Source organism: Coturnix japonica, chromosome 1 (assembly GCF_001577835.2).
Source record: "Coturnix japonica isolate 7356 chromosome 1, Coturnix japonica 2.1, whole genome shotgun sequence".
Classification (NCBI taxonomy): Eukaryota; Metazoa; Chordata; class Aves; order Galliformes; family Phasianidae; genus Coturnix; species Coturnix japonica.
The window spans coordinates 121,880,904-121,900,303 of record NC_029516.1 but is presented as its reverse complement, the minus strand read 5'-3'; the positions used below and the strand labels follow the sequence as shown (position 1 = coordinate 121,900,303).

The following is a 19,400-nucleotide window of genomic DNA, read 5'->3' as shown; positions in this document are numbered from 1 at the left end:
CACACTTGTGATGCAGATTCTGCCCAAGTGAGGGTGTTAAATGGCAGAGTAATGACAGGTTTCATTGAAATAAATCTTGGATAAATCGACAGCCAATGAAACATTAACATTTACACAATACTAGTTGGCTACATAGAGAATCACAGAATCATAGGTTGGTTTGTGTTAGAAGGGACCTCAAAGGTCACCTAGTTCCAACCCGCTGTCATAGACATGGACACTTTTCACTAGATCAGGCTGCCCAAGGCCCCAGTCAACCTGGCCTTTAACAGTTCCAGGGTGTGGGCATAAATATAATTGATTAGTAAATACTAGAGTCTTCTTTTAAGGCTGAATGCCATATTGCTTATGTTAAGCTGCAGTCTTCTATTTATTTTTATTTTTTTTTCCTTTTTACATACCGTTCTACATTATATTGTCCAATATTAATCAAAAGACTAAATGTTTATCATATGCACAGTAATACACCGTTAAGAGGAAAGTAGATGAGCGTAACACTGATATAAGAATATTCATCTCTCCCTTTCACAGCAGATTTTCAACTTCAAAGTTGTAAATATATCAGCAACGGAACAGCAATCTTTAGGGTTGCATATTTAGAGGCAGGAAATAGCTATAGACTATTGGCAAACACAGGCAAGGGGTTCAAAACCCACCAGTCTTTCCTTCATCTTGCATAAGAAATGCAATGAGTTGCCTAAAGAAAAAATACATCTATAAGCATTTCCCTAGCTCTATTATGTCACTGCTTTGAAGCATTCTTGGGATGAATCCTTCATCTACTTTGTAGGATTCTTGTTCAAGTACCTCTAAAGACTAAAAGTATCTTCAGAGACTAGGATCCTACTGCTGCTGAATTCCTCCTCCACACTACTTTAGTATCTCTCCATGGTCCACCCAACATCTTCCCTCTCCTGTTAGAAAGGATCTTGCTCACAAAAGGGTCACCTGCCTCCTTGTCTCCACGCTCCCTTTGTCTTTCTGTGCTTGCTTCTAAGTCTTTTGTGCACCATGGTCACTTTGGCTCAACATTAACAGCTCGTCTCTGCTCGCTGTGTTTGGCCAAACTCCAGTCGACAAATTGGACACAACTGATTTTGCCCAGCTGCAGTCCACCTCTTTTTCTAAGATGTGCCCAGCTGAATGGGCACCACTAAGACTTACACAGGGCTTTTTTATGCCACATTTTGGAAAGCCAAAAGCACAGAAGCTTAACAGGGAAGTATGGATGCTTCAACGCCAAGGCATTCACTGCTACAGTAGTTTTGCACAGCAGCTGAAAGACATGTATTAACAGATCCTCCCAGCCATCACATGTGCCAGTTATCTTAGATAGAAAGGGCTTTGTGGTCTTGCCTCTGTACACGGAGCCAGAGAGAAAGCCAGGACTGTTTTGCTAAAGGCCATGACAAATAACAAAGCATTCTTCCTCCATAGGATCCTTCCAGTGTTGTTTCTGCCCTTTGTAGAAAGAAGCAAACATTGAATATTTGGGACAGTGTTTTATTTTTGTGTCCTAGATTGTATTGTATGGGATATCAAAAGTGTAGAAGAACTCAGAAATCTCACTGCATGGCAGCACAGTATACTTTTTGGAAGACTTTATCTTAGGGACAGACTTTCCTGGGGTTAGTATTGTTCTTGTCAATAAGCAACCCTTCTCTGGAAATACATGCCTCTGTTGAAGTCTAGCATCTGCAGTCATTTAATTAAATATTATTACCATAGCATAGAGCCAATAGGTTTTATTAATCTTATTTAGCTAACAGTAGGTTTATTAGATAACAGTAGGATTTATTAATCTTATTTAGATTACAGTAGGTTTATTAGATAACAGTGGGTTTTATTAATCTTATACTATCACTTTCTGTTATCTGCTTAAATACTCTTATTAGAAATATGAATTTATATGCTTAAGTAATGCCAAGTATATGGTCTCTCTCTTTTGAGTAAGCCTTTGTTTATAGCTCAAGAGAAAGAAAGCAGAGAGCAGTTTAAAAAGACTTTGAAATAGAACATAATGGCAAGCCTTTCCTCTTGAGCTGCACTCTTCCTTGCTGTGGTGGGTTTTAGAGTCATCCTCTGTGTCATTTAAATAGGCTCCTTTTGCAAATGATATGTATTAAGGAATGTTCTAAATCCATATATCCTCTTCTCATTTCAGTGTCAACCTTAGCTTATCACTGTAAATTGTGTGCAGTACACATTCAGAGTATCAGTGCTCACTTCTTCAGTGCCATCTGTAGTTACCAATGCTGGTGCTCACTCTACAGCTGTAGAAATGACTAAGTTGGAGCAGATCCTTACTGAATGCCAAACACAACAAGCCACACAGAAACCTCAGCTGGAGTCTTCCTTCTCCACTGCTGACAACAGGATTACTTTAGGCAGCCATGCTGGAAACCTTCCCACTCAAGGAACATTTTCTGTTCTTTAGCATTGTTATTTTAAGGAAAACAATCTTGGATAGCAGACTTTCCAGTTTCTGATAGGCTGACCACGATCCAGACAGGAATCGGATATACTTTTGTTATCTGCACAAGTTAATGTGGTCAGTCTACTCAGAAAATTGCTCTAAAGTACTTATAAAGAGACACTGGAATGTTACACTATAGGTAAAATAAGTGCCCCATGTAGAAGGAAGTTGAGTCACTGGAATGAATTAATTGTTACTCTGAAGAATGTTTTAAGGTAACTTTAAACGGTCTGTTACAAATGTAACATTTTTAAAAGTACATTTTGAAGTCTAGCATGGGTACAGAATAGACTGGGTGGGATATTTAAGATATGTGTGTGTTTTCTCTTCATTTTGTTATTATGTTCAAATATCAAGTTAAGTTTTCTCTGCTTTTGCAAGGAGCTTCTATGAGATCTACAAATGCCTACTCTGAGCTTAAAAATTTCAGAAGCAATGAGGAATACCTCTGTAGTTAGATACCTCTGACATCTTAACCTTGATTTGGATACTGGTAAAGCTATCTAAACACTGTTAACAGGGCTGATCGGGGACAGCAGTGATATTATACTACGAGGCTTTGATTTCTTGAAGACAGGGTGCCAAATTCTACTGATGGGCTTACAAGGATTTGTCTTCCACAGCAACAGCAAGAGAAAGATGTTTCTACTTTCTCCTCAGCTTAAAAATAACAAGAGAAAGAAAGACTGCAGACAGATCTATCTGGGCATCCCTGCCTCATTTACAAATTTAGCATAAGCTACCCCAGATTATGGGATATAAGGATACCCAGCAACTCATTCTCTACAGTAATCATGCCTCCCCTTTTCAGTGACGTGAACAAAGAATCATAGAATCAAAGAATCACTAAGGTTTGAAAAAAACACTAAGATGATTTAGTCCAACCATCAAACCATCACCACCATGCCCACTAACAACATCCTTGAGTACCATATATACCCTTTCCTTGAACACCTCCAGGTACAGTGACTCTACTACCTCCCTGGACAGCCTGTGCCAATGCCACACCACTCTTTCAAAGAAGAAATCTTTCCTCATATCCAACCCAAACTTCCCCTGGTGCAGCTGGAGGTCATTCCCTCTTGTCCTATCAGCGTTACCTGGGAGAAAAGTCCAACCCTCATTTCACCACCACCTCCTTTCAGGTCTCTGTAGAGAGTGATAAGGTCTCCCCTGAGTGTTACCTCCTCCAGATTAAACAAGCCCAGTTCTCCTAGATGATTGTGTATGAGCACATGTCATAGTAATAAGCTTCATTGTCTCAATAATTTTGCGAAATTATACCCTTTTTCTTCTCTTTGATCATGAAATACACTTCACTGAATGGTACTCCCGCAAACTGTGGCAGAAACAGAGTCTATGGCTAGGGAAGAGCACATCTGGGGTTTTTTTTGATCATTTACATCTCAATATTTGGCCTGGCATTAGGAAGCTTAGGAAATAAATGTTCCTTGGTGGCCCACTGAGAGATGCTTGGTTGTTCTGCATATGCTGTCTTGGCTCTCCATGGCCAGAAGCCTGATGCCAGAGGGTCAGGGATGCAAGCAGCACAAGGAGGCAGCCCATGCATTGCAGACAGCTAGAGCTCCAAGCACCAAGGCTCCCTTTGCTGAAGTTCAGGTGGATTCCCCATGTTAAATCATAATTTCTTTTCTTCCTGAAGTAAATTAAAAAGAAAAAAATAGCTCCTCTCCCTTGGTACAGCATTATAACCTGGTTTTGAAAAATGATTAGGTCTTAGAAGAGTGGCTTGCAATAGCTGCATCAAGATGGTAGGTAATGAATATGGCAATAGCAGCTAAGTAGAGAAAAATAACCACCTCTTGCCAGAAATCCAGCACAGTTTGAACTGCTAGTTCACAGTTGCAAAGGATATCATAAATCTTTGCATTTTAGCTTTTGGAACATTAACATAAATTGTTTCCAAATGCTCTGAACCTGCATGGCTTATGTCACTGAAGTTGCCAGACACAGATCTTCCTTTTGCAGGGAAAGCAAAATAAACAGATCAAAAAAACTCCAAACTTCTGGGGGGAAAAAAATGAAAGACAGGTGGGAGGAATGTGTGAACATGTTGGAAGAAGATGGGCATCTCCAAAGGCCTTTTATTTCCTGTACAGTTGGCTAAAGAACTTCTACCTCTGAAGGCACAGGTAAAGCCATAGCTCTACTGACTTGGCTGAGATCAATAGCAAATCCTCCTTTGGCATCTACAGGGCTTTATTTTGGTATCTCCAAATACTATTACAAGGGATCACATCTTCACTTGAACAGCAAATCATGACAGGGGATGGGAAAATGCCACATGAACATGGTGGTGATGTGCTGACAGTTGGACTAGATGATCTTAGTTGTCTTTTTCAACCCTAATAATTCTATGATTCCTTAATAAGCCTTTAACAACAGCTTCTATAATGATGAGGCTGTAGGAGCAGAAAGAGGAAGACTATAGAAACAGAGTTTTTAAGTCAGCCTACTACTTAATTTCTGGTAATTTTCATGCCAATTTGTACTGCCTGAGAGACACAGTCTGGCTAGTGCTAACATTTGGCATAAGTTGGAACTCTCTTCTGGGCATGCAGTAGAAAGCTGTTTTCCTTTTGGAGATGTACTTGTTATTCCTAATGTTGTAGGAGGGAAACTGTGTGACAGAAAAATCATTTTCTCCCTTATGATAATGTTGAGAGCAATCTGGAATATCGTAAGTATAAAATAGCAACCCCATTGTACCACTGAGAGGCATAATAAAGATAAGCCTCTGGCCTGTAGAGCTTTACAGTCAACAAGCACTAGCACAAGAGAAAGGCATTGGTCAGTGGCAAGGAGGCTGAGCAGCAGTTCATGCACATCTACAATTGTGAAAGCATTTGTTTGCTCTTACAGCTTAAAGCAGTGCCTAAAAAACTGCACTAAGCTCAGTGTGACTTTTTATAGATGGCAGGAACCTTGTGACAGGCAGTGTAAATGACAACGTGCATTAATAGGCATAAGCATGCTTGGTGTGATTTTACATTTGTTTGTAAGACTGCAATGATTTGTATGACTTTCCTGATAATATTTAGTAGATATGCCTTCTGATTACTTTAATTACTGCTCTCCAGAGAAGAATACAACAGCCAAATACCATCAAAGTATTGCATAGTAGATCTTGAGATCCAGCCCAAGATTCCAATCTGAACAGTGTGGAGCTCAGGATGCTTCACTCCAAATTGCAGCTTTCTGAAAGAAACCACACAAACCTGAACTCCTAACATGAAGAGATACTGGGTCTGAAATCAGTGCTAAATCCAAATAGGGAGTCATGTAACCAAAACCAAAATGCAGATCTTGGAATTTTTCCTTTTTTCTCTTAATTTCTCAGACCTCTGAACAGTGCCTCTAACTCCATCCAAAGTCTTCTCAGAGTGGAGCTCACCTCAGATCTGTGGGGGACACAGAAGTTAAGTCTGCATCACCCTGCTCTGTGAGAGGCCCAATCCACAGTGCCAACCTTGGAGCACCATTAACAAAATAGTCATCCTTTCAGGATAGGGAAGAAAATACCCAGGTGTTTTCCAGCGTAATGGCAGTGACTCTTACATTAAGTGAGTAATAATACTTCCCTCTGTTCTTGTGAAAAACACCCAGAAAACAACACAGCACTGAAGAAGAACCACCCTGGAACAAAGTCATCAATGAAAACACCCAGTTTAGACAGGATAATCATTTCTTCTAGTCCCAATCCAATTCTATATTTTATATTGCGAACTTTGGATGAAGGACAGAAACTGTATAAACGCTCAGAGGAATTATACTCTATATTTGTTTGTTTGTTTGTTTGTTTTGAAGAGAAATGTTTTGCTCTTTGGTATCACACATCTAATTCAGGGCTAGAAGAAAACAGCTCTGAAGTAAGGTGAAAAATGCATGTCCATACACAGCTCCTGCTCAGATTTCAGCCTTACAGTAACACAAATTGACTGTGGGACCAAATCTTACCATGTAATATATGCTAGGGTCTACATAAAAAGCTACAGCTTTCTGTCCTAAACACCTACCACTTGGACAAACTGTCCCTCCTATCAGACTCAGACATACATACATAAACCAGTGTACACTGTTCTGACTCCATTCGTTTTGCTGAAAATCTTTTCATGAAGGAAGTTAGTTCATCTCTACCTCCTTCGCTGGAAATACAAATACACATCCACTGTCATCTATTAATTGTCGTGGTAACAATTGCACCTTGACTTCAAGAGAAGACTAAGTTGCTGGAAGCAGATAGATAGGAAAGATAACCCTACACTAGCTCTGTGTCTCACTCTCCTCCCTTACACTGTCGTTGCCAGCTGCTGCTGCTGGCTTCAGGCAAACTCTGGGTAGCCTGCACTTCTCTCTTCATCACACCTTCCATCTTTTTCTTTATACCTTCCATCTTTTTGTTCTCAATCTCTATTATCCTCTCTGCTCTACTGAGAACAACTATGTACAATTAGATCTCTTCTGGAATAAGAAAGTTAGTTCCTTCATATATTGTCTGTACAAAACAGCTGGACCACTGCTCCATTTGGGTTGGCCATAGCCCAGCTGACCAGCTGTCAGAATTTGTCTTCCAAGCACAAATTCTTTTTTCTTTAGCAGTTATTCGGAGCTCTAAAGACTTCTCAGCATCTGAGCCATCATGTACTTGCTTCGCACATGCAAAAGCTCTCCCGTTTTAACCTGTACAAGTCAGCACACAATTCAGCAGATGAAAGAGCATCAAAAAGAGAAAGTCTTGTAGCCACCAAGACAACCTTTGTTCATTCAGACCACTTTAAAACATTACTCAAACCCCAGTGAGAAGGGATACAAGATAATACAAACTGAAATCTTGGAAGAGAACTGAGAATTTCCGAATGCCCTATGGGTGGCTCCTCCAGCCAAAAGGACAAACTCCAGAGTCAAGGAATCTGCGCCAAGAACACGAAGCAAGTAACAACTTTTTGTTTAAAACTGAGAGTTGAAGTTGGCAAAAGGACTGCAGCTGCTGTAAATGCCGCTTATGTGTGAAAGACAGAGATAGCCGCTTATGCCATTAGTACCCAAAACATTTCTGGCTTTATAGATGAACTCTGACTTAGAGGAGAGCAGGCCTGGCAAGCAGTGAAGCTCGTGTAGTGTAGGTGGAATGTTCTTCCCCTTCCTCAGCAAACAGCAATGCCCTGCTTCATCTGTGACCCCTGAACAGACCTCAGGTGTAAGTGAGCCTCAGGCTAAGAAAGAAGCTGATGACTGCAGTGAAATTCAGACCCAAAACAAATTGTGCTGGGCAACCGTGCTGGGCAACAGTGAACATTTATGCAACTAATCAAAGGCATTTGTGTCAGCGTTGTTTGTGTGCACATCCAAAGGATGCTGGAGACATAACAAGACAAGCAGAGGAAATAACATGTCCTTCATTCCTTTGCTTAATCTTTACTTGACATTTGCCTGAACCAGAATAGCTATCACTCATTTGTGTCCCAGTACATGACAGCTGCTGGATGAGTTGTCCAAACTCATTCAGCTACATCAGAGAGGAATCAGATATGCAATCACTGCCCCCTACTTCCTGCTGTGAACGGTGCCTATTGTCCCTTCTGTGGGCAGGAAGAGAGAGGCACTGGCTCACTGCAGTGCAACTACTGACAGCCACTGGCTTATTGAGAATGTAGAGCAGGAAGGAGCAGAAGTGCACAGCAATGATGTTTGATAGCCTGTACACAACTATAGTCTACCAGCAATGCAAACTTGCTTCTTGCCTTACAGAAGCGGTGCTGGTCTTTCTGAAGATTAGTTGACTCATTCATGGTTCCCTCCATGCCCTATAGACTCAGCATTTTGCACTGGGCTTGACAGTCAAACATATCTGGCGTTCTTTAAGCATCCCGTGTGAATTCTTCACACATTGGATTTACTCATATTCCACTCTCTCTGGTCTCTAACACTAGCTCTGGTCAAAGGTAAGTCAGTGGGTGGTTAAAACAAGTGGGCTACTGCCTTCACTGAGCAAGCACGTTGAGCTTTATAGTTTGTTTTCTTCTTTTTTGTTGATTTATCTGAATAAAATTTGAATTCGATAAACTGGAATTGATAACAAACCCTTCTTGGGGTATCTGATCAACTGCGGCTCAATCCAACATGCCCATTTCTGTCTTTGTGGCAGGACAGCTGGACTCCAGGCATCAACATGACTGAGCGTTTTGACTGCCACTACTGCAAAGAATCCCTGTTTGGTAAGAAGTACATCCTGAGGGAGGACAGCCCCTACTGCGTGAAATGCTATGAAAACCTCTATTCAAACACCTGTGAGGAATGCAAGAAACCTATTGGAGCTGACTGCAAGGTATGGCAGGCTGTGTCTCATTATCTTGGTAGGGTTGTCTAGATACATTGCTTGTAGTTCTGAATAAAACCTATGCTCCAAGGTACAAAGACTGTGCACAAAAATGGGCTGATCCCTGAGCATCTACAAGAAGGGGACAAACTCATTAGCTGGGTCTGTGGCAATAAGACAAGGGAAAATGGTTTCAAACTGAGAGAGAGGAGATTTAGGTTAGATAAAAGGAAAAAGCAATTTACAGTGAGGGTGGTGAGGCACTGGCACAGGTTGCCCAGAGAGGTGGTGAATGCCCTGTCCCTGGAGACATTCAAAGCCAGGCTGAATGGGGCTCTGAGCAACCTGACTGAGCTGTGGGTGTCCCTGTTCATTGCAGGGGACTTGGACAGGATGACCTTAAAAGGTCCCTTCTGACTCTAAGGATTCTGTGATTCTATGATCTTATTCGGTGATGTGATGAATAAATTATTTGGTCTTATCAACATGCTAGACATGGAGCCATTGGCAATGCCCAGAAAATGTACCTGGAAAGCATGATGCACAGACAACCCCTCACTATAGCTGAGAAGAATAGGTGCTCTGCAGCGGCAACAGAAATAATCCAGAACACAGAAAAAGTTTTCAGGAGAAAATACTTGATATTAAATAAACAGCTGATCCTTCAGTCTTCCACAAAGATACTGGGTTAAATTTGGAGAGCTTTTTCCAGAGGTAATAAGCACTGACGTTTTAATATCATTTAATACAGAAAACACTGTATTTGTGTGGGAGCCTTTAAAGGTGTCTGAGACACAATGCTATCAGCTGGATGAGTCTATAAGTATAGCTTAATGGCTAAAAAGGGCTGATGAGAGAAAATGCTTTCTGGACCCCTGTGCCTGCTTTTCACCACTTCCCGTTGCAAGCCTTGGCTTAACAAGCATAAGAGAAATGGAAAAGCACCCTTTTCTTCCTGTAAGACAAAAGGTGATCTGGTCTTAAAAAGTCTCACTATATCACTATATCAGCTGTCATTGGGGCCAGCTGGGATCTGGAAAGGTGGCAGAAGCTAGTATTGCCTACTTTTGAATCAGAGAGAGCTAAGCCACTGTTAGCTCTTTACTAACTATAATTCGTTGTCATCAATAGACAAGATGCTCAGGAGACGCTGCCAACTCATAGACAACAAAAAAAATGGCTAATGCTGAAAGAAGTAATACATCAGTTATAACACAATTAGCCTTTGAATGGAGAATAATGATAGTGGGATCTAACTAAAGATGACAAAGGAAGAACAGATGCCTTGCTTGCTTTAGCTATGCACTGCTGCACTGCATGGCAACATCTACCTGCTCTAAATGAGGTGGCACCACCTGCATTCCTTTCAAATTAACCAAAACAACCAGAGTTCATGACAGCTTTACTCTGGGTGAATGAAGAAAGATGGTATTTGAGGAATTCAATTGGAGGTGCTTGTTAGACTCATATGAATAGATTTCATCCAGTATACACCTTTTTTACCCAAAATCAACATGTTAAATTTAGCCGAGAGCGTCACTGGCAGAGCGAGTTCATGTGGCCATCAGACTCTTGATCTGTTTGTGGAGGTTTCCTACAGTGTTGGCTCACACACCTTGAAACAGCAATTGCAAGCACCATATTGGTATTCCAAAGACTCCGAAATATTAAATCATATGCTTACACATATAGGAAAAAATTGAAATCTTGTGCCTTCCATTCTGATCTATTCTACCCTATTGGAAAATGGGTAGGAAAGCCTCTTTTGGAAGCCTTAAAAAGGTGAACGTGTTTCACCATCATGACAGAGAACTGGCAATAATCTGTAAGAGCTATAAAACTGCCAGCTTTCCTACAGCTCATAAATATGCAGATTAGAGAAGAGATACAGCTGGCCTGACCTGGAAAAGCAAAATATTTCTGCCCCAATTCTAGAATATGCTTTTGTTTTAAGGTCTCTTTCTAATCCCCCGAGAAGTTATTTCCATGTGTTGATATTCAAGAATTTCCAAACTTGGACTGCCTTCAACAAATCTTGGACAAAGTATTCAGGAATTAATCAGTCTGAACTTTTCAACTCAGATTTATGGATTTAGGGAGTGTGGGTGTTATCCAATATACTTCTGTACTTTTAAGAGAGACCTACGCTAAAGCATAACAAAAAAAAAGCCCAAATTTTCTGCATATTTTCATATGTTATATATATATGTGTGTGTGTGTGTGGACAACACAACTATAAGATAGATAGCAAATAAAAAATTCTTAAAGAGCTGTAAAGTGAACCAGACACAAATGAGCCCTTGTTTCTGTGCCTGCTGCTTGTGCCTACAAACAGCCCTTTATGCTATAGTTTTTAAGCACATTTTTACGGATGAAGAAAACTTCCAAACTTAGCAAGCTCCTGCAAGTCTTCTGCAAATAAAATATGTGGTGAGTAGTAAAAAGGGGTTCGATTAATGTTCCCACTGACAGGCAAACTAGAGTCATTTTTCTATTACAGTAATAGACACTCGAGAACGCATTTGAGAGAGTGGTTGTAAGTGCCTCAGCCACAAGTTTCAGTCAAAGCCTGAGCACTGTGACTGAGCATAATTCAGCCATAAAGCACGGTTGCATTATCATGCTTCTCTTTCTTATCTAACTATACATACACATATGTACAGAAACAGATCAAAACATACATACAGTCATTCATACACGTTGTTAGTATGCACATATCTTAAGCATTACATTTGTAATGCAGTGGCAACATACAGTGCTTGGGAATAAAACCATGCCTACTGCATGTACAAAGTGGACTCCGTATGTATTACTTATTCTGACAATTTTTTTGTACAGCTTTTTACAGAACAGACACCTAATGCAGTAAAAATGTTATCACTCACCCCACATCCACAGGACAACTTGAAAAGCTCCTTTTAGCTCTCAACTCAGATCCACCTTCACGAGTCCCATCTTGGCCACTGCTGTTTCTCTGCACTGAAGAGAGCTGAAATGAGAACTCAGCTGCAGTGGAGACAGAATCATAAAGGTTGGAAAAGACCACTGCGATCATCCAGTCCAACCATAGAAATATATGAACAATGAGGCTGAAAAAAACGATGCTCTTTATTACACTCTGCAATGAATTTCCTTCTTGCAGATGGCTTATTTAGTGTACAGCTGTTTCTTAGAGCTTGCAAAACACAAGACTAAAGAAAGATTAGGTTTAAGATTTGGAGCACCCAATTCCCAGAGTGAACTCTCAGAAGTAGGTGCAAAGCAAGAATTACCTTTGATAGCATCATATAAAACCGAGCAGAACAAAAGTGAGAAGGTTTCTCCCTTAGTGGACAATCCTCCCATAGCTGGAGGGCTTACCTGAGAGTAGACCAGCTGGTGACAAGAGGACAGCTGCTTCTCTATCTCTAACCCCACTGCATTCTCCTTGCTGCGTGTCATCTTACCTGAGTGACATTTCAGCCTGCTCTGGCACTGGTAACATTCAAACTTGGACTGGGCTCTGGGAGAACTGAGCCAAAGTCACATTTTCACCTCACATTTCCAGGACAAGGATCCCATAAATTAGCTACCCTGAAGACAAGCTGTCTTTGAATACAAGGCAGGAGAGAATTTGCTTCACCATCCTTCAATCTTTTTATGGCGATTTCTAAGTAATTGTGTATGTAACTGAGTAATAACATTTTTTATTTATTTTAAATGCTGTCTTTTACAAAAAGGAAAAATAAAAAATGCCTGAATGACAGCATGTGATGTTAATTACACCTTTGGATTTAGGCCATTTTGTAAACAATTCAGATGATGTTTATGAAACTTTCACAGACAGATTAAAAGCTTTGTATGCTGAGTGGTAGGAGATACCAGCAGACAGAAGAAAAACACAGTGCCATTTCTGTCACAGCTATTGCACATTATCCATATGCCAACAGGTCTGGTAGAAATGTGCTTCTTCTAAGAGGGAGAGGCTGGCATTTCAGTGCCTGCGTCTGCTCACTACACCCACTACTTCATGCTTCTTTCTGGAAATCATGGAATCACAGAATTATCAATCACAGAATTATCAAGGTTGGAAAAGACCTAGAAGATCATCTAGTCCAACCATAGATCATCTAGTCCAACCATTGGGAATGGCCTGGGTTGAAAAGGACCACAATGATCATCTGGTTTCAACCCCCTGCTATGTGCAGGGTCACCAGCCAGCAGACCAGGCTGCCCAGAGCCACATCCAGCCTGACCTCGAATGCCTCCAGGGATGGGGCATTCACAGCCTCCTTGGGCAAAAGTCCATTTGTTATGTTCTCATCTGTTTAACTGTTCAAATGTGACTTTGGGCTGATTTTTTCCTTTTTAAAAACAGTTTCTTTGCAGCCCCTCTGGCAAAGGAACCATCACAAATACAGGAAATACCAACAGTGATCAGGTGCTCAGTGTAGACCACAGGCTGGCTTTGGCCAGCAGGAGAGGGTGAAAATTCCCTCTACAAAATGTGAGAACGAAATGAAAAGTGGGTTGTGCGATAAAGCTACTGTGGCAGCATGTAGGTCAAAATGAGTCAAATGGTCAGTCTTGCGTGTAAACTAAATGAGAAATATAGCATCTAACAATGTGGATTGGGAAAAAGGGAAAGGTTGTCCTAATTTTCAACCCCTATTCTGAGTCATAGCGCTTTCTCAGTGCAGTGTCAGATACTGAACCAGCTGTTGTGATGAGGAATGGTGACAGAATGACATCTTCATCTCTCTTCATATCACTATGGCGCTGATTAACATTGCTTAACTTCATCTTCTCTAAACACATTTTTGATAGGGCAGTACCAGTCTAACATAACAAGGGTGATCACAGCCAAAATCTGCACACTGTTTGGTTGTTGTACCCAGTTTCCCAAGCTCATCCTGCCGAAAATAGCATTATGTCAAGCAAAAAGCTTGATGTGCTGTTCATTTGTAAACAAACACATGCTCTTACTCTTCTGGTGCCTCTGGTCTCCTTTTCCCTGTCAAGTCTCCACTGAGAACAACTCCAGGAGAAAAGGTAACACATAGCAACTTCAGGTTATTTCGGCCTATAAAGGTCTGAGACATAATACAGTAGGATATGAGGAGCTGAAAACTGTTACCCTGATGATATTTTCTTTGAAGATGACATCATGAAAATAAGGTAGTTTGAAAAGCACTTCAAGTTTTGCAAATCAGCTATTTCTATCCTCATACAAAAATGATCAGGGAATGATTATTTTCTATACTCGGATGAAATGTAACAGTGTGAAGTGCTAAATATTTCTTCTTGCAGATTCTGCTCCTGGATGTATTGTAACTCTGCAAAGGCAGGCATTACCATTCTTCCCTCCATTCTCACTGCCAGCACATCCAGAACTAGTCTGCAGCTCTCTGCTCTCCAGCAGCAAAACACTGGCACAGGGCAGACCTCATCTTGTGGGCATGCATCTCTACGTACATAGGGGGAAGGACTTCATGAGGGTGGACAGTGATAGAACAAAGAGGAATGGTTTAAACTCCACTTCTGAGTCCACAAAAGCAATTCTCTTTATTAGTTCTTCCTGGAAATCCAAGCAATAAACAGGAATTAACTGTATGTCACTTGTGTGTTCTGCTAGAACAGATTTGCTTTGGTTACAGTCAGCTAGAGTAATTCAAGCTCCTGTGCCTTGAGTAAATCAAATTCTCTTTCAGCTTAACTGAGCACCAAGCTAACAGTCAGACAAGCTTGAAGTCGTGTCTGCGGACGCAGCTGCTGCAGCTTAGAATCTGATCCAGGTCAATACATCTACAACGTGAGCGCAATGGTTCCAGTTAGATGTACAATACACCAACGTAGAAAAAACCTGATACCCAGTGACTTCATTACACTGACCTAAGAACAGCTGTGAAACTGTTTCATCAGTACCTTGGACTTCCTTGCTTCGGTTGATAGATTCAGAGAGAGAAGACAATAACCATTTAATCTGTCCAATACTATGCTGCAGGCACATCAGTGTCAGACATCTTAAACATCCCCTACATTTGATGACAGTATCTGTTATAATCACCCAGGCTGGCTAGAGGTTACTTGCACCAGTATCTATCTTGCTTTCATTGCATTGCAGCTATGATTTCATCATGGCAAAGTGATGAATGTCTGCTACTTTGACCTACTCTGCTGTGGTCTATACAATCTGCCATCATAACTGATTTAAGGATTAAACACCTCATCAGTAAAACCTAACCCTTTTCTTCATTATTGCTCTTCTGTGCTGCATAATTTAATTGACGGAATAAGGCAAAGCAAAAGGAAATATCAGCACGTGAGTCTGGGATATGAAAAGCAGCCTGTAGAATGTTGCAACATGAGGAAAAAGGCAGCATGTGGAAAAAAATGTCCTGTTATAACAGAAAGAAAAACAGATCTGCCATCATTCTGCTTTCCTGCAGGCAAATTTCACATTCAGGAAAGCTGTTGACTGTGAGCTCTGTTTTTCTGTTGACAAAGTTATTCCCCTCTTAGAACAGATTTAGATGAATCAATTTCATCTCAATTGTTTAAAAAGTTTTAAACTTTTATTTTTCATTTTGCTTTTAGGAAAGTCTGAGATTTTATGGTCAGAAATTTGGGTTGTTTCAAAAGGTTTAGCAGATGGGCAGATACTCGTAATGATCTGAGCTCCACTTTGGTCTCCATAAGACTCTGGTAAAACTCTACGTAGCCTAATTGTGGAACATTTGCAAAGACACGATCTATCCCTGTAAGTCACAGGACTGGTTTTCACACGCGTCTTTTTTTGTTGTTATATTTTGTTTTAATTAATACAAGCGTCACTGGGGAGATATTTTAAACACCTATGTGCTCTAAGGTGTTAATTCCTTGGTTAAGAGTGTTTTGGATCAGTGGCTGCAGGTACACTGTGGTCTCTCATCTCCCAGAGTGTTCAGTCACCATCAAGGCATCCAATTCTCTTTTGAAACATACATCCGTAAAATTAAGAACAAAGACTTGGTTAAAAACTAATTTCAACGTGCACACAAAGAAAAAAAGCATCAGGCCAATTTCAACCTTGGTTTAAACCTGGCAAAACATCCATATGAGACTGGAAAAAGGATAAATGCTCAGAAAGAAGAAACTATGAAATGACCTGGAAATTGGCAATAACTGAGAAAAGTATATGAAGTACATTATATCCCTACAGTTAACAAAATCTAATCTGAATCAAAACTAGGACTTCATTCTCGAAGGAAATATCTAAATGAAACTATTTCTTCCTCTGCTGAATCGAAATTGAATTTCAGCTGACCTGGAATTGAAAGAGGACTGATAGTTGTCATCAGCTACTTTTGGCAGCCATGGTAAAATAGACTCACCTGCATCAGAACATGCTATTTTCCTGTGCCATGCAAATTAGCCTTAATTTCTGTCTGATTCAGATCTGCATGTTTGCATTCTCTGAACTTCGAACTGAGCAAGTTATTCATTCTCTTTACTCTGTGGTTTTTAATTCCTGCAGGATCTGTCTTACAAGGAGCGCCACTGGCATGAAACCTGCTTCCACTGCTTCCAGTGCAAGAATTCATTGGTGGACAAACCTTTTGCTGCAAAAGAGGAACATCTACTTTGTACTGAATGCTACTCCAATGAATATTCATCAAAGTGTAATGAGTGCAAGAAGACAATTATGCCAGGTTAGGATACTTAACGTTTGGGGCAGAAGAAAGTTCATGTTTAATATCAAACCTACTCTCAGCAACAATTGTGACCTTAAATTTCTCTGCTGAATCATGGTGAACTTCATAAAGCACAGCTGGTGATACTTTCTGCAATCAGAACCCAGTTTTCAGAATGAACTCAGTCCCGTAAGAGCTCATTTACAGAACAGAACTCTATTATTTGAGTTACAGATTGATAGGTAGTAATGGAGTTGAGATTCAGTGACTAAGAGATCCCCTTCTTCTCTTACAATTCAAAACAGAATAAACCAATTTTTAAAAACCTCTGCAGCAGCTACAGGGTTTTCAGCAGATTACTCAATATACCCTTGATTTAATAAAGCATTTTCATGACAAGCTTATTAAATGCTAAGTAATTACAGGCTTGATCTTTCAGTCCTGCAAACTGAATTCCCACCAGCTTCAAACTAGCAGGTAACAAACGGGATTCCCCATGCCTTGTGTTTTACTGATAACACTATTCCGAAAATAGGGATTAGCTTAAAACATGGAAATACAATTCTAGAGAATCCCAAGAAAATGTGTCCCCATCTTTTCCCAGAACGTCCTTCCTTGGAGGACTGACTCGTGTGCACCATGTGCACACAATTCATAAAGGGTGTCCATTAATAAAATGTCTCACAAACACTTGAGCATGTAAGAAACAAGCAGAGAGATGGTTAATGGTGCACAAGTCGGTCCTTTAAAAATATGTATATATTGGAGTATGCCTTTGGGCAGAACTTAATGAGACCAAAGAAAAAAAATAAAATTATGCTACTAGTAAACGAAGAATTAATATTTGACAAAGGGAGAATGGTAAAACTTCATCCTGCAGAGACAAATTATTACAACTTTTCATAATTAGCCAATACTTTATCACCTTGTCAGCCTTCTAACCACTTAACATCATGTCAGCCTTCTAAAAAGTCACCAAAGCTTTTATTGTTAGCAGAAAATGCCTCTCTTCTTTTTAGGAAAACCACTTACTCTCTAAAAACTCAAAGCAACACCCAATTCCATGCAAAGCCACTCCCTCATAGCTGCACTATTTATTTTCCATCAGCCAGCTGTCATGTAAACAAGAGTTACAAAAAGCATTAGTATCAGCCATAAATTCTACTTACATTCTGGTCTCATTACAGGTACTCGGAAGATGGAATACAAAGGCAACAGCTGGCACGAGACCTGCTTTATCTGCTACCGCTGCCAGCAACCAATTGGGACAAAGAGTTTCATTCCTAAAGACAATCAAAATTTTTGTGTTCCCTGCTACGAAAAACAGTTTGCCATGCAGTGTGTCCAGTGCAAGAAGGTACTGCCTTTGATCTATTTACCTATAATATTGGGGATTTAATTTCATCACATTTAAAGTACAACTATGTACAAAAAGTAAAAATCCCATATTTTTTTTTCTGTGTTAAAAGATTGGAAGACAATTGAGTTTTAGAGATGATAGAGTTGAAACTCCTATTCTGCACAAGGGACAAAAGTTATGTCATTGAGAATTCTTACCCAAGGTTAAAGTTCCCTTTGTATTGAAAACATACAGAGGACATGTTTAAGAAAGAAAACAAGCAATAAAAAACCTGCCTGCACTGGAATAACCTCCTATCTCCATGTAATCCATCATATACCACACACTCAAATGTTTTAGCTGGAAGGGAGATGAGCTAACACTTTTTATTATTTAATATTCTAATGAAGTTGAAGATAGAGAAATAAGCTTCCAGCCATCACTTACGCCCACATTGGTGGAGTCGCCATCACTGGCAGTGTTCAAGAAGCATCTGGATAGGGAGCTAGGAGATATGGTTTAGGGGTTTTCTGTAGGTATGGTAAAGGGAGGACAGTTGGACAAGATGATCTTATAGGTCCTTTCCAACCTTGTGATTCTATGATTACCAGAACTTCCTTTTGTGTTCACCACGTGCCCCAGTTCGCATTACTTTCACAGCAGCCCTCATACAGAGGAAAGAGGTAAAGACAGATGAATACACATATTAGACAGCACACCACAAGACTGACTTCCCAGGGAATCCCCCTTTAGCGAAGACAGGAAGAAAAATTAAACGGATTTATTTTAAAGCTTTCTCAGAACAGTTACAAGACCAAGAAACGTTTCCTTTGTCTAACATCAGAGAACATCATCCCATAAGAGGAAAAAGCCCAAATTCCATAGAAGCAGACAGCAAAGATTTCAGGTAAAATTTGAAATAAAGCAGTTGCTGTCAAAGGAATTAGCAGGAATTGAAGGTGGCTTTTCCATTATGAAGAATGGGACGGGTGAACAAGCAGAGATGTACACCTCATAGCACATGAATATGGAAAAATGACCTACAAAGTCCAGTTTTAAAAATAAAGAGGGTAATTTATAAATAAAAAAATTTATAAAGAATTCAGAAAATAAAGTATCTTTAGTATAGGCCTCCTCTGTATAAATTGGGAAATTACAATGAATCACTTGCAGGCTCTTCTCAAGGTTAAATCCAAATAACATGATCAGTCTTCTTTCCCTCCTCCTACCCACAAAAACCTCATCAACCTTCCTCTCTACCAAATGAAGATGAAAATCTGCCACTCTCAGAAAAAACACTTTCTGTCTTACTTTCCATCAAACAGGCTATCACTACAGGAGGTGTGACTTACCGGGAGCAGCCTTGGCATAAGGAGTGCTTTGTGTGTACCGGATGTAAAACTCAGCTGTCTGGGCAACGCTTTACCTCCCGGGATGAGTTTGCATATTGCCTGAATTGCTTCTGCAATCTCTACGCCAAGAAGTGTGCTGGATGCACAAACCCAATCAGTGGTAGGTCTCTCATGGCGAGTCACTTTATTTTTGTTTTCTCCATTGAACTGCATCTAATATTAATAAGGGTTCAGCAATTCATTC

At 40.2% G+C, this 19,400-nt stretch overlaps 1 protein-coding gene across 5 annotated transcripts in view; it reads left to right on the top strand.

Moving 5' to 3' along the window:
- The window catches only part of FHL2 (four and a half LIM domains 2), a 36,581-nt gene that overhangs the window by 15,564 nt on the left and 1,617 nt on the right, over positions 1 to 19,400 (top strand). For 3 of the 5 annotated variants that reach the window (XM_015849880.1, XM_015849903.1, XM_015849873.2), the window contains 4 exons: positions 8,643 to 8,822; positions 16,309 to 16,483; positions 17,653 to 17,822; positions 19,130 to 19,316. In XM_015849880.1, coding sequence (XP_015705366.1) covers positions 8,667 to 8,822; positions 16,309 to 16,483; positions 17,653 to 17,822; positions 19,130 to 19,316 — 688 coding nt within the window. In that variant the 5' untranslated portion in view covers positions 8,643 to 8,666. The remainder of the gene's footprint in view (positions 1 to 8,642; positions 8,823 to 16,308; positions 16,484 to 17,652; positions 17,823 to 19,129; positions 19,317 to 19,400) is intronic. The other 2 variants (XM_015849897.1, XM_015849891.2) reach the window with 1 other exon arrangement.